Source organism: Oryzias latipes, chromosome 9 (assembly GCF_053564925.1).
Source record: "Oryzias latipes strain Hd-rR chromosome 9, Olatipes_Hd-rR_3.1".
In the NCBI taxonomy this organism is placed as follows: Eukaryota; Metazoa; Chordata; class Actinopteri; order Beloniformes; family Adrianichthyidae; genus Oryzias; species Oryzias latipes.
In genome coordinates this window covers 29,799,386-29,814,562 of record NC_136245.1, presented here as the reverse complement: position 1 = coordinate 29,814,562, position 15,177 = coordinate 29,799,386, and the positions used below count along the sequence as shown (strand labels likewise).

The window sequence follows — 15,177 nt, the reverse complement described above, 5'->3', positions numbered from 1 at the left end:
ACTTAAAGAACTTTGCCTCTGAGCAACAACGAATACTGTTGTGCAATAGTTTGTGCTTTAAGCTCATTTTAAAAATGAACCTTTTCTGCCAGTAGAAACTTTTTACCATCATTTGGTTCATCTATCTGAGATGTTAAAAATCTAAACAAATGACAACATGAGTAAAAGAAATTCAAATTGTCAGCATTTTATTCTAAACCAAAGAGCCACAATGGAGGGATAAAAGAGCCGCTTGTGGCTCCGGAGCTTCAGGTTATAGACCCTTGAACTAATGGATCCATGGTATTTCCTACTGGGGTCTTTAAACTGTAAGACTAAGAAAGCTCATTGGTCTACTTTCTTACTGACAGACCTCAGCGAGAACTGCAAAGCTCCACCTCACCTAAAAAAACAAACCCACTTCATATAGGTTTTAGCAACCAGTTGTTAATAAAATGCAGCTTTTAAACATTTACAATTCTTAATTCAAAAGAGTGCTATATTTTTCACCAAATTAAATATTCTTTACTTTTAATAGCATCACATACAAATTCCTTTCAAAATAAAATACACCAATTGTCAAATAAGATCCTCCTACTGCAGCAGATTTACAAACTAGGTATTTTCTGTTATGATGGCTTTGTGGCACCGTCATCATTTTCTTCCTTTTACTATCAAATATAAGCATGATAACTTTGGTGCAGAATCTGTTTTTTTTATCTCTACATGTAAATCCAATAATATACTTTAGGAATGTTGCCTCTGAACAACAACTTGACACTATTGTGCAGCAGAAAAAAAGAACATGTGCTTTAAATGTGCTCAAATAATACATCACTCTGACAGTAGAAACATTTTACCACATTTTTGTTCAAAATCTAAACACAAATTTGATAACCAAATATAAATAAGCTAAAATTAAAAAGTCAATATTGATTCAAAGCATTTGAGATTTTCTTTAGAGCCACAATAGAGGGTTAGAGCCACATGAGGCTCCAGAGCTCCTGGTTGCAGATCCTTGCCCTACATGTTGCTGCAGGCCACAAGAGGTCTCCCCTCTCACATTTTATTCTTTTAAACAGGGTTAGAGGTTAAAAAAATGCACACCTTTAAAATATTAAGTGTTGAATCTTAGATGATGCGTGCTTTCTAGAAAGGGTTCATCTTTTTTTGGATGCTTTTGACTAATTTATGCTAAATCTCCTTTATGTAATATTTGCATTAAATATTTAACAAGTGCAATATCACATTCTCCACTTTTATTTTTTTTTAAATCTCTCCCTCATTCTGCTGTCAGTCTTTTTTGGGTAGAAAAAAACTTTTTGTGTGCACTTTTTAAGGCTGACTGGAGTGATGGACATCCGATTAGTGTTGTGAGTCAGGATGACCCTCATGCTGTTATCACACCTCCTGCACACATCAAACAAGATAATATTTCTCTGCATGTGCATCAATTATCCAGAAGCAGTTCAGGAAAACAGTTCCAGGAGATCATTTCAGTCAGCTTTGTTCAGAAAACTACTTTTTATCTAAAATACTTTCACAAAGCTTTATTGGTCCCGGATTTATACACAAAAAGATTAAGAAAATGCTAAGATTTTGCAAATAGGATTGTAGAACAAACGAAAAATGTTTATTTTTTTTTATTAAACTCTTGTAGTTAGATATGAAACGAGACTATTTTAAGAATGTAAAGGCAGAGGGGTGTGTGAAAACTTTCTCAGGACCGCCTGTGACCGCTGTGTAAACAGTGATGGTCATGATGAAAGAGCTTAATCCAGAATTCCTCTGGAAACCCAGAAGTCAGCTGCTTGCCAATACTAAAGCCACGAAAAACAAACAAAGGATCGTTTCAGGCCAGTTTCCCCCCCTCTCTCGGAACAAAAAATGACAATAGCCGCCATGTGTTTGGTCACGTGACGCCCCTGCGTGCGCACATTGACGTACATGACGTCGGGTTGAATCCTTCGTCAGTTTTCTCAACCAAACACTCTTGATATTGTGTAATAATAAAAACTTCAGGTCCGCCGGTGGTAGACGAGCTTTTACCACACAAAGCGACCTCCCACGGACCCCCGTCTTTAACGCGTTAAACCCACGCAACCGATAGTGACCCGGAACTTTGCGTTTAAGCTAAAGGAGGGCGAAAAATCCTCCTTTTTAGCGTTTTTTTTTAACCTTCGAGGAAGAAAGGCGGGGAATACAAAGCGAGGTGCGAAAAATAACAACAACAACACAACATTTTGGGATCCACGAAAGCGAAACGGGATTACTTCCCAGCTGAGTCGTGCTGCTGTGACAGTCCAACGACAGTACATGGATTATCTGGTGAGTAAAGCAGCAGAAATGCCTCGCTTCTTCTTTAGCTTTGACCCCGGGCGGTTGTTGTTGCCCCTCCATGGGCTCGGATCAGTCAGTCAGTGTGGATGTCAGGTTTGTGTCTAGCGGGATCCTGGGTGAGGCACTTGGTTCTTCTAACTCGGTTGTATTTCAACATAAAAGCCTAATAATAACTGTTTGGGGTTGTGCTAACGTGGCAGGTAAAAAAGCCTGTAGCTTCAGAATTTATTTATTTTTTCCCTTTGGGTCACCTGCACCTGTTTTATATATTTATTATTATTATTTAAATATTTTTTTGGACCATTTGCCTCCACTTTGGAGATGGGATGAGTGCAACAATAGCAGGGAGGAAGTTGGAACTGAAGGTTTTCCCTGGGAAAGCCAGAAGAAGGATTTCTGTCATCTCACATTGTGAGCTGGAGAGGAACTTCCCACCCATGGACACATTCGCTTGTTTATAACTGGACCTCCCAAGAAGTGAGACCTAGGAGGAACTTTGAACTTTGACCTGGACATCAGAGTCTGGCTCACACTTCTATCCATTAACTGCTGTTAGCTGGAGCTTTTTTTGTGGATCAAAGGAGAAGAAAAGCGCTGCTCTCCTAGTTAGCATGGGTTATTCTTTAAACGATGGCAGATGGGAATGGAAAGTCGCTCAAACTAATAATTAAACACCAGAACGGAAACATATAAACTGAAGGACAGGGTATGCAGGTCAAAGCTGAGGAATAGCTTGACCTGTCTGTTATGATTCATACATGATGTTATTCACACGCATGTACGTGCAACCAGCACAAAAAGGGATGGAAATTCATGTTGGCCACGTGTAATATGTGCAGCCAAGATGCGCATTGCCCGCACGTAAACATCTGAAGTTTAAAAAACACCTAAAAAAAAATCAACTATTTGGTGGTTTCACCCAAACCGTAAACCTAACCTTAACCCTTCCTCTGAGTCCATGTGGCCAAGAAAAAAGTTCAGCTCTGGCAGCACGTGTTTCGAAAATTACGTGCGAATAGACACTTTCTAAAGAATATTAAACTAAAAATTATATTTCCGAGTATTACTTTATTAAAATCGTTGTGAATCAGGGGCAGAAGAGAAAATGGCGTTGGAAACAGCTTGGAGGTGTGACATAGAAGCTTCTACGGCAAGCCACAAGCTCCCTTTGATGCATCCACTTCTAGACGACCAAATCCATGAACATCTTTGCATCTGGCTCAAAACTGTACGACTCTTCATTTTTGTTGCATCGGTAAAGCTAGGTGTAGGGGCTGTAAGCTAGCGGGAGAACGCGTAAACAGATGGATAATGGGAAATGAACGCAGACTTACTCCGCGCCACAACTTGGAGGTAAATTTCTAATAAACTATTGCCGCTCTGCAAAAACTGTGTTACATGGTTTTTGATTTAGGCTAAAAATGGCATAATCCCAATTAAAAGACCACTGGGAATCCTGTGAAAACAGTTCAAAGGATGACTGGAGAGGGACTTTGGTTGGATTTTCCTTGACAGTTTTGCGTGTGGAGGACGCAGCTGTAGCTCTGAGGACTGTGGGAGCACAGAGCGGCGCTGTCCTGGGGTCAGCTGCTCAACAGGAGCAGGGCCTTTTCCCGCTGTGCAGCTCAAGAGATGTGCTACATAACTCTGAACTCAAATACACATTTCCATCTTTCTATAAATCAGATTGAACATGTAAATCAACAGTTTCTTATTCTGTTGAAGCTTTAAATAATTCAGTAAATAGCTGTGAATAACCGGATTAGTAATTTAGTTAATGTCGCACATTAGTGCTTTAAAACTTTGGTTTGAGTTATGACAGATTTCTTTTTGAAGTTTTAGAAACTTCTACCAGGTCAGCATTTCATACAAGATATTTCTAAATTTACAAAAATAAATTTTTTTCTTGGCCTTTCTATGAAACGATGGTTTAAATTCTACCTGCACCTGATTGTACAAAAGAGGGGAAAAATCAGCTGTATTCATTATTAATCTGAAACAATTGGAATCGTTTAAAATTATTATTGTACAGAATCTTTTATTTACAGTATTTTACATTTTCTTGATGGAATTCGTCACGTTACACATTACACGTCTCAACCTTACTAATCTTGGTCTCCAATAAGGAAAATATCCTTTCCTATGTACTTCTTTTGCAGCAAAATCTGAGCCTGAACAGGATCAAGAGCTGCTTGGTCTGTTGTAAAAGAAGCTGAAAACTGATAGGTAGTGGCAGGAAGAACAGCATGTATGAGATGGTTAACATCTCTGCAAACTGAGCTGCCAAGTCTCTTTATGTGAGGAGAGAACATACTGACATCTGCACTTTCTGCTCGGGATTTTGTTCAGAGCCACAAGCCATGATGTACTAATGTACAGCTAAGCACATGGAAATTCTGTGACAGAGTAGCTCGTACTGCTTAATGTACAGGAAGTATATATATATATATATATATATATATATATATATATATATATATATATATATATATATATATATATATATACTGTACAATTAATGAGTAAAGAATAAACCAATCACCATTCAGTGATTCCTCTAACAGAGAAGCTCCTACACTTTGTTCCAGAAGATTTGAGCAAAAAACTCTGCTTTACACCACAAATGGTTACTTTTAAAAGAATGTTTACTTAAAAGAGTTTGGGGAATTCATGCCTGTGAGTATATAAAGCTGTTCATTTAGTCAGCAGTGGATATTTAGGTTGACCGAGTGTTAGCATTAGCAGTTCTATGGGAAATTCCATTATATGTTAGCATCAAGCTAGCGGGACTGTGACTGTAAAGCGCTTTGGGCCTTGGAAAGAAGGTAGAAAAGCGCTGTATAAGTATACACCATTTACCATTTTATGGCCTAAAATCCGATAACGATATAATTCGCGGTATATAAACAAATAGCAAAACAACCAAACACATCATTTCCATTTCAATGCAACAGTTTAAAAGTTATACTCCAACTGACCCTTGTCGACGTAGGAGGCAAACATCAAACATAAAAAGGCTCATCTGATTGATCAACAACGTAAACGGGTCCTTCTGATTGGTTAAATGCATAAAGGGATTTATTTCATTTGTTCAATATTTCAAGCTGCCATGAGATTGTTTTAGCACATTTAAGGTAACCATTTATTTTCGCCGTCTTTTGCGATATGCATATTGCACAGCTTAATGTCGCGATAACGATAAATTTGCGGTATATTGTGCAGGCCTAGTTATCATCAATATGATGTGTGTTTTGTATAGCGAAAATCAAACGCAGTTGTGGTTAGAAAATACATAGACACTGTATCGGTTTACTAAAAAGTGGCAACATTTAGCAAACCGGAACCATGCTAAAGATGTTTAATGAAAGTTCAGCTCCAATACTTTGTAATGGCGTGCCTGAGTCTATGTTAGCTTGTCATCAAGTTCATCCTGATCAAAGACTGATGGAAGCTGATCACATCAGTCAGTCAGGAAGCAGCCAACATGAGGCGCTTTGCAGCAGTTTAATTGGTTTCATTGCAGGTGTTATTAAACCTTTTTCCTCTTGATATTCACACATGATCTGACTGAAGCATATTCCATACTGACAGCAGCACAGAGCTTAGCCAAATTCTGGTAAGAGGGAAACTGACATCACAATGCTCAGATCTTCACTTAACACAGTCTAACCCAGTCAAATGTTGTGATTCCAGCTCAGTTATGATTATTCTTTAATGTCTGGCAATGCTAATGAGTATTAAAACTTTGGGTTGTTCCATATCAGGATTGCTGTTAAATCTAAAGGGTTTTCATGTTGCTATAATTGTGTTAATTATCATGCACATGGAGTTTTCTTGGATAATAATTTCCCTTTAAGCTCCATTTTGTTTGTTGTCTATGCGGCTCATATTATATTGGTCCATCAGTCTGGAAGCAAAGCTGTTGTGATGTTCTATGTTTTTTCTCACAAGGTAAAAAATGGTTTCCTCAGTGGTAAGTTATCTGTGCGATAGCACTGAGGGGGAAACTGTTAGGGTCGTTTGTTTTTGTGATCTGACAATTTAGGCCTGTTAAACAATAAGCAGACCTTATTAGACATGAGGGGTTTTCTCGTAGCTTTCCTCCAAAACTAATGTCGTCATCTTTAATGAACACAACCAATCTGCTCAGGAACGACTGAGAGACTGTCAACACAAGCCCCCAACACTGATTTCAAAGCCAAAATCTGTGGCAACCTTTACACCATCTGTGCTCCTACCCTGCAGTAGAGACAACATTTGTTGTGTATATATATGAAAACACATTCATAAAGTAATACAGGACACTAGACAGCCTTGTATTGATAGATAACTGCTGAAAAAAATCCTTTTGTACTAGGCCTGCACAACAAATTCATTCTCTCAGTCTTACGCCTCAATCGTCCTGTCCCCTTTGCGCAAAAGTAGCTCCAAAGCATGATGTTCCCACCCCCATGCTTCACATTGATGTTTTTGGTATGCAGTTCAGCATTCTTCCCCTCTCCAAACACGGCGAGTGGCATTTATACCAAAGAGTTCCACCTTGGTCTCACCCGACCTCACGACCTTCTCCCAGTCCTCCTCTGGATCATGCTGATGGTCTCCGGAGAACTTTAGACGGGCCTGTACATGTTCTGTCTTAATCATGGGGAGCTTCCCATCACTGGTTTTCATACAGATAATGGGTTCAAACAGGTAATGAGCAGAATAACAGCAGTTACAGGTTGTTGTTGGACAAAATTCTTTGTTTGTCCGACCTAAATCTATATTTCTGCACCATTATGCAAATACACTGTGATTTCCTGTTTTTTTAACATTTGGTTTCTCACAGTTGAAGTGCGTCTAATATGAACAGTGCAGACTTCTTATCTTTTAAGTGGAACAACCTTCAGAATGGGTGACTCATAAATACTTTTTTTTGACCCTCTGAATATTAAAATTGCAGTGTTAGCAGGTGGGTAAACAAGCTATTGCTAAAATACTGAGGTGACAAACAAGCCATTTGATCATGACTCACAGTTCTCAATCAGACATCCGACAAAACATCCCACAGCGTCGGTGGAAATCCTCCTGACCGCCGCAAAGCTCAAGTGGTCAATCCTTTCATCGTCCTCCATGCAGAAAGCAATGGTTTTCATACCTGATGGAGCCGTGCATATAGTTTGAGCATAGTGCGTGGGTGTGTAATGGTGACTAATCCAATTTGCAGTCTTATTCGGGATCTGTAGATGTCAGTGAGTCCTTAATCTGTTGAAAGGGGGAGAGATCCTTGCAGTCTTAAGCTTTTCTCTGTCTGCTGATCCTCGTGGTAATAGTTTTTTTTCCTCTTCTATTCTTTGTCCCAATGAATACGAGGAGTAAACACACGATCTTTCTCATCTGTATCCCATACAACACTCACCTATAAATGTGAGATTTGGGAAAAGAATTAGCTTGAGGCTGTTGACAGCTGCTTGGTGGACAGGAAAGGGCTGGACTCACGTCGATCTGTTTGTGCTCTACTCGGCTACTCCTGATCCTCCTCTATCCATTCACTTATTCCCAGGGCTTGGGTTGTTTGTTGCCAGGGGTTACTCTTGTTGTTGAGGATAATGTCGGAGTACATGCAGCTTTCGCTGGCCCTGTGCAGAATTGGAATTTACACGGTAAGAAAATGTCCAGATGCTGCTTTTCTCTTGTTTGACGGCAGTAGGGGTGTGCTGTGTTGTGTGTGCACGTCCAAAAGAAACACCACAGGTTCAAAATCTGGTGCTGTTGACAGAGATTCTGTTAGAGCTACAGTGATGGCTGCTTTCCTGTTTGTTGGTCTCTTAAAGGAGAACATGCCTTGCTTCTTTACATGGTAAAGACTACAAAAACAGACAAAAACAATGGTGTAGTCTACATCTGCTGGTTTTAGACGGTCTGTTTGTCTGCGCCCAAGTCCATTAATATAAGAAAGAGAGTTCTGGTTGAAAAGAAAATAAAGACTGGCTTTGTTTGTAATTCTGAGTTTTAACAAATCAATTGTAGGATTCTGTGTGTTACCTGTAGTTGATAATATTTTGCATATTGTCAAGTTGCCTGTTTTCTTACCAGTTGGTGCAGATTTTGTCATAAATGATTGTTTTAGTGACAATGTTTTGTGATTTTTATTTTTTTATAACAATTTCTACTAAAATAAAATACACATTTCTGTTCAAAATTTTCCAAAATGAAAATACTTATTAACTTATTGATTTAAGCTCTCTTCAGATGTCAACAAGGAAGCCATAAATCCATCTGCATTCATTGCTGGAGGGGCATCGAGGGCAAGGGGGGCCCACACTAACAGGAATACAAAATCAACTCAGTAAATGTTAAGAAGAATTCGTTTTTCGTTGACTCTGAACATTTGTGGTGGTATCTCGTCATATTTGTCTTGTTTTTAAGCTTGCTTGAACATATTTTTTGTGTTTATTAACAGCTTTGTTATTTGTTTAGGATTAAGTGCTTATTAGACAGTTTTTCTTGTGGTTATTAGCATTGGACTGGTTGTCAAGCCTGTGCTCACTGAGGAATTTGCCATCTTATCTCTGGAAGTCAAACCATTTGGTTGAAACATTGGAAGAAAAGGCTTCCTTGCAGAGACAGTGTCTATGTTTACATACATGCAGGATATTACATCCAGCGCTTGAGCTTGTTTGGGATAAGATCTGAATTTTTAACATGCATGTAAACACAGTAGGTGTTTGTCTAGGGAGGGGATTTAAGTATTCATTCACCACAACAACCAGTCCTTCCCTATTTTTAATCTTCTACATTTGAGGCTTTGTGGTAGAAAAGTGCAGTAATTGTTTGAGCTGGCTTAATCATGTACTATTATGTTCCAGCTTAACAGCCGTGTGCAGTTCTCTGCCTTTCTGGTCTGGTAAACCAAAAATGAGTTTGAATGAAATGTCCTTACCTTTTTGTTTGCTCAAGATATTGAGATTGATTTTGGCAACCACTAACCAGAACACGACTTTGGTTTTTAATGTTCGTTCTTTAAACCTCTGACCAAATGTTGGTTAAAGAAACACTCTGTGTTTTTACCATGTTATTGTGGCATTTTTATGATCATGGATAGATTTGTGAGTATTTTTTTAAAATTCAAATCACTGTGAACCAGGAACAGATAAAAAAATGCAGTTGGAAAAAGAGCTTATTCGTTATCGCAGACCAAGATCATCTTTAAGGTATTTAATTTGCGGTGAAATGTCATCACTGTAGGAGAAGTGAGCGTCAAAGTACTGCTTTATAGTTGTTTTGTTCTCTACGTTTAATGAATCTGGTTTGGAAGTGAAATTTATGAATCTTTATGTGAAAGTATCCAACATAAGCTACAAAGAAAGCATGTTTATATCCACAGATGATTAATTTACAATTAGCTGCCCATCCAACTGTAAACTAATATTAAGCATGCAGTCGCTTCTTCTCTTCTATTTAAAAAGCTTCTATTTGATTTGATTCTGCATACTTACTTTTGAGACCTTTTAATTGGAATTTCTGTTCTTTTGGACCTTCATCCGATGGTTAAGTCCTTCTCAGGATCAAGCATCATTGGGTATCACAATTGCTGCTCTCAAGACCCTTGACCATTTAGAATCTAAGTGATTGTATTGGGCCTTTTGTGCTCTTCTCATTATGTTATTAATGGAGTGGAAAAATGGTGGTTCAAACCCCGAGGCCTCGGCCCCGTCAGTCACTTTAAGAGTCTCATGGCTGTGCTAAGCCTAATTTGGCAAGAAACCGTGGAGTGTGCATTTAGATGATGACCTACTTGGAGTTCACAAACACATAACAGACCTGTGGCACACGCGCTTCCAGACAGGAGCAAAACAGGTCATTTTTTTAAGTTTTAGGTCTAAAAGAAGGAAAGAAATAGAAGTTATTAACTTGCACTAGCTAAAAAAATCCACATGTATGTTCAAAACATAAATTGAATTGTTTATGTTAGAGACTTTAACTAAAATTGACAAATTCTGTCATTTATACTTCTTATCTTCATATCAGGTACCGGTCGTTGTTTTTACTAAGGACAATTGATGGGGACAGAATTGTTTTTTATATGCAGCATCATTAAACTCTGTTCATTTATTTTGTGTAATAATTGATTTTAACTTTTCTTTTTTAGGTATTTGCATTTAAGAAAGCAGCGTAAAAAAAGTGTGTTAGGTTTTGGTCCCAAACTTTCTTCCTGGTCTGCATGAACCTTAACCTGAAGGGAAGCATCTATCTGATCACATTCATCAAAGGATGTTGCTGCTGCGGCAACTCTCATTACATTTTCATAACACGATGCATTAAGCTCATTAGCAGGGGAAGCTGAAAACGCCTGCTTGAACTCAAATAAGAGCCATCAAATCAAACTTTATTTATAAAGCTCATTCCATACATTAGGAACACAAAGTGCTTGACAGAAAACAAACATCTTCTAAAAGAAAAATTCAAAAAAGACCTTCACAAAAAACAAGAGATAAAATAAAATAAAAACACACATGATGCCTTTAAAAGCTATGAAATTACAGGAAATGAACTGTCACATTTATAAATCATTTCAAATGAAGGTAGCTTTGCCTACCACAAACTTGTCATTTCCTGCTGTAGCGTCAGACTGTAGAGTTGTGTAGACGCAAAGATGGAGGGAGTAACTGTAGAAGAAACACTGAACCTTAATGCCATTATTTATCTGAATGTGGGAATTGAAGTGCCAACTAATTATAATGGCCTTTATTTAGCTTTTTTAGGACAGACCTTTTATGAAGTTTGTACAAAGATGACGTACTTCTGGTTCTGTGTAAGAGGGTCGAGCTTGACAGGGGATTGGATTGTGTCTTTGAACCCATAGCTGAGTGCTTCCCTGCTTGACACTTGGCAGTAATGGTTTAGATTGGGGTGTTGAGCACTAAATGATTTCCTAGCACGGCCATGACTGCAGCTCACTGCTCTTCCAGACGATTGGCCAGATTTGGTGTGCGTCAGCTACTGCGACTTTAACTTTTTTGCCTGAGAAGTAAATATTTCAACCGTCTTTGTTTTCAGGGAAGTGAGGAGGAGCATATCTTAGGGACTGAGTCTTCCAGCGGCTCAGAAACATTTTGGTTGATTTAAAAAAAAATGACGCTGAGGTTAATATTCTTGATTTTACCAACTTAACGATGTATGTGTTGTATAAGTGTGCATTATGACCTGTCGCCCAAAACAGGCCAGTAGAATAAAATGTACACAAACATTTTTACTCTATAGACTCACCCAGCATTCTACGATCTTTGGGATATTTTGTGCGGGCCACCTGTGTGTACATTATCCCCCCATATTCACGGGGGTAAGGGACCGGAGACACCCCCGAATACGCCAAATACGGAGAACCACCCACCCCCAGCGGGCAAAGAATGTCCGTCACCGAGCCTTACTCATCAAAAACCCTTCTGAAACATTTCTGATGCTTTGTGAAACACTAACGAAGAACATTGGAATGTTGCTCAATGTAAAGCTTTTTTTTTTTTTTTTAATTCAGAGCAATAGACTGTACCGTAGCGTACTTTATAACACACTTTAGGAGAGTCACTCTGTCTCTCTGTAACCAGGAGCCCGTGCTTCATCCTTCATCAGTTATCTGCGAGAGGGCATCTTCTTCCAGAAGCGGCCGCTTTCATCCATCAGTCATTCATTTGGATGATAATTATAATTATGATATGATGATAATTATCTTCCTCAGCGTATTGGGATATTTTCCGTCCAGTTATGAGTCAGCTGAGCCATTCAGGAACCGGTAGAAGCAGCTGTTGCTCGCTGGGAAATAATCTTTAGCAGCCTGCTTCCTCGCCGGCGTGCCCTTCATCTTCGCTCCCGTCCTCAGAAATTCCAGCAGCATCTCCTTTGTATGCAAAAGTCTCATACTAGCGTCCTGAGCTGTCTCAGCTAAACTGAAGGAGTCCCTTGACTGAAAAAAAAAAAGTGAATACATGAAACCACAAATATTGAAATGCAAATACACAGGGAAACACTACCGGTTTGCCGATTTTTTGCTTGATACTCTTATCTGTGTGTAAAAACATCTCATTTAAAATGATAATCTGATTATGACATACAAGACGTTTCCTTTCTTATTTTTGTTATTTGGATGGTGCAGCCTGCAGCTCCTGACAGCTTCCTCTGTAGTACTAACGCAGTAACTCACATTACTTTGTTTTAAAAATAACTTTAAGATCAAAAATAGTATAAAAATCAGCCAACAACAACTTTTAAAGGAAATCCTACTTTTGAAAGAGTGCTTATTGTTTATCTTGTTGTCAGGAAAAGGTATTTTAGGCCATCTTATCTTTAGAAACTTGTTTCACTTTTTTCCCACAGGGGTCTATAGCAGACGTTTAAAGGTTAGTTTGTTCCAAAATTCAGTGTAATGATTGCTTAAATGAATGGTCTGTAGTCAATATTCCTGTTTACATGTTCCCTTTTTTTTCTTTTGTAAATGTATTTGCCTAAAATAAACTGGTTGCAGTTCAGTAAATAAACAGGTTCCGATTATTTTTTAAGATATCCGGATTCAAGAGTTCCAGTTATTGTTTTAGCGGTTGCTATGGTGTCACAAAATCGACGTTCTCCAATAATAAAACCTTTTTCTCATGGCGTATGAGCAGCATACATGTCTAATCTGCATCCGGCATTTTGAAAGGCAGGATGGGAGCAGCTATTGCCCCCATCCTGAGCCACGAATGTCCCACAATTTAAAATCACTTTTAGAAATGTGTGACAAAGACACAGCTATAAGTACCGGTAACCTGCCCACTTCTGCTTTCTTCTGCTGTCACTTCTTATCAGTTCTGTGGCTTGAAAACTTTTTTTTGGCTGGAGTTGATAACAAAGCAACACAAAACGGCGTTAGAAATAAGGGGGAAAAAATGGTTGTCCTCTGGCAAGTAATATTTGGTTGTCCTCCCCAATTTTTGGTTGTCCTTCGATACCAATATTCAACAGCAACGAAACCTACTCAGATGTCAGTACTTGCATCTTTATTTCTTCTAGACATCTAATATCAACTGCCTCTTATGATGGACATTTGAAAAACTCTTTCAATATTAAAAACAAACATTTTACTAAATATTGAAGCATCTGGTTACACAAAGGACTGGCATGTAAATCATAGACTGTTACGGTCAAATGAAAATACTTTAGCTTACCCTATAATATATCAGAAAATTGATTACATTAACCAACACTGTAACCTAATGAGTATTTTTAAAATTTAGAACACTTTTATGGACTGGGACTAGTACAGCATTCCAAATATAAAGTAATATTTATATGTGATTAAAAGTTATAATCTGAAATAACATCTATTTCAAATATACACATGTGTAAATGATACCATGTTTACATTGTGCGCTGCAGTAGCAGTAAAGACTCATATCCCTGATCTTTTAAACAAGACATGCAGGTGCAATGTTGTCATTTTGCGATGTCTTCGGGCGTACTCGGTCCGTTCGGAAGTCACGTGACATTGTTGCTGTACACTGGGTTTTATCTTAAAAAGTCCGACTTCGGTTTCCCAAAAACTTTGAAAAATAGTCGAAAAATACCAAAATGTTGGATGAAAGACCAGGTTGTAACACGGACAACCATCAGCTTCATTTTTGGTTGTCCTCCGTGAAATCTGGTCGTCTCGAACAACAGGGTAACCGCTTATTTTGAACGCTGCAAAAATTCATCCTGTTGGTTTGATTTTGGCTCATTTGAGGCCAATTGACCTTTGAGCACCATGCAGGCCATGAATTTAATCATTCTTTTCATTATTTCTGTAACCTAGAAATGCTGTAAATCAAGCTTAAGGTAATGCAACAGTGTATTACATTTCTGCTTTTATGCATGAAGGGCTTTGACACATTTCATCTGATTGATTTAAAGTATGAATCTAAGTTTTTGAAGCACGCTTTTAACAGTCATTGGTGATCGAATCTGCAGCATAAAATAAATGACATGAGATACTGTAACACTAATGACAAGCAGAGAGGAAAACAATAAAAAAGCAGGTACCAAAGGTAACAAAAAGACATTCCTGTAACAGAAATACGGGTAAAGAAAAACCCCAACAATTTAAAATAATAATCTAAAGAAAACAAAAAACTTTGCATTATTTGCATTTGAAGTTGCTGTTTTTCATATGTAGCCACCTCTCTAGTTTTTCTAAATCTAAATTCCTCATTTTTTTAAGTTTTCTCCAAATTGAAGAGGTACTTTTTAGTGATAAATTCCTCTTTGTCACCCTGCTGTGAGCCAGAGCCACATATTACACAGTGTAGGACAATGTAACGCATGAATAGGCTTCAGTTACTTTTGTAATCCAAGCTGTCCAATCGAGGAGCCGCCTCGATTTCATGGGTGTTAAACATTGTTTGTTCGCAAAACCCATAAATTCAGGGATCTGTCGGTGGAAACATCTAATGCACCAGTTTCATGAAACACTTTTAATACCATAAATATTGTATTATTGCCTTAAAAATGTTGGCAGCTTGGCTTTGTAAGATATGACCGTTGAATTGATTTGAAACTTACTTTAAATATTCATAGGTTCCATTAACCCATCAAATATTCTTATTTTTAATGCATAAGTGACTACATTTATTATCATTGCCATTTTGACTATAATGTATAAAAATGTAGAAATATTTCTTCACTGTCACAAAGAATTTCTTATCTAATAAAAAAGGTCTTAAGTTTGCACTTTTGTTTGTTTTGAGGAATAACCCACATAAGCCACAAAACCTACCTTTTTATGCAAAAGATTCATATATATCGTTATTTTTTATTAGATTGAGCGCAAACACAGATCAAAGACAAACTAATTTATTTTGCACAAATTGA

The 15,177-nt window shown here is 38.0% G+C and overlaps 1 protein-coding gene across 8 annotated transcripts in view; it reads left to right on the top strand.

Moving 5' to 3' along the window:
• The first annotated feature begins 1,892 nt into the window (after nt 1-1,892).
• Nucleotides 1,893-15,177, top strand: part of arl15a (ADP-ribosylation factor-like 15a) — a 103,012-nt gene continuing 89,727 nt past the window's right edge. For 2 of the 8 annotated variants that reach the window (XM_078953258.1, XM_078953260.1), the window contains exon 1: nt 7,462-7,961. In XM_078953258.1, the coding sequence (XP_078809384.1) occupies nt 7,908-7,961 (54 nt within the window). In that variant the 5' untranslated portion in view covers nt 7,462-7,907. Of the gene's footprint in view, nt 2,308-7,322; nt 7,962-15,177 lie in introns of those variants that run through there. The other 6 variants (XM_078953259.1, XM_078953255.1, XM_004072151.5 and 3 more) reach the window with 6 other exon arrangements.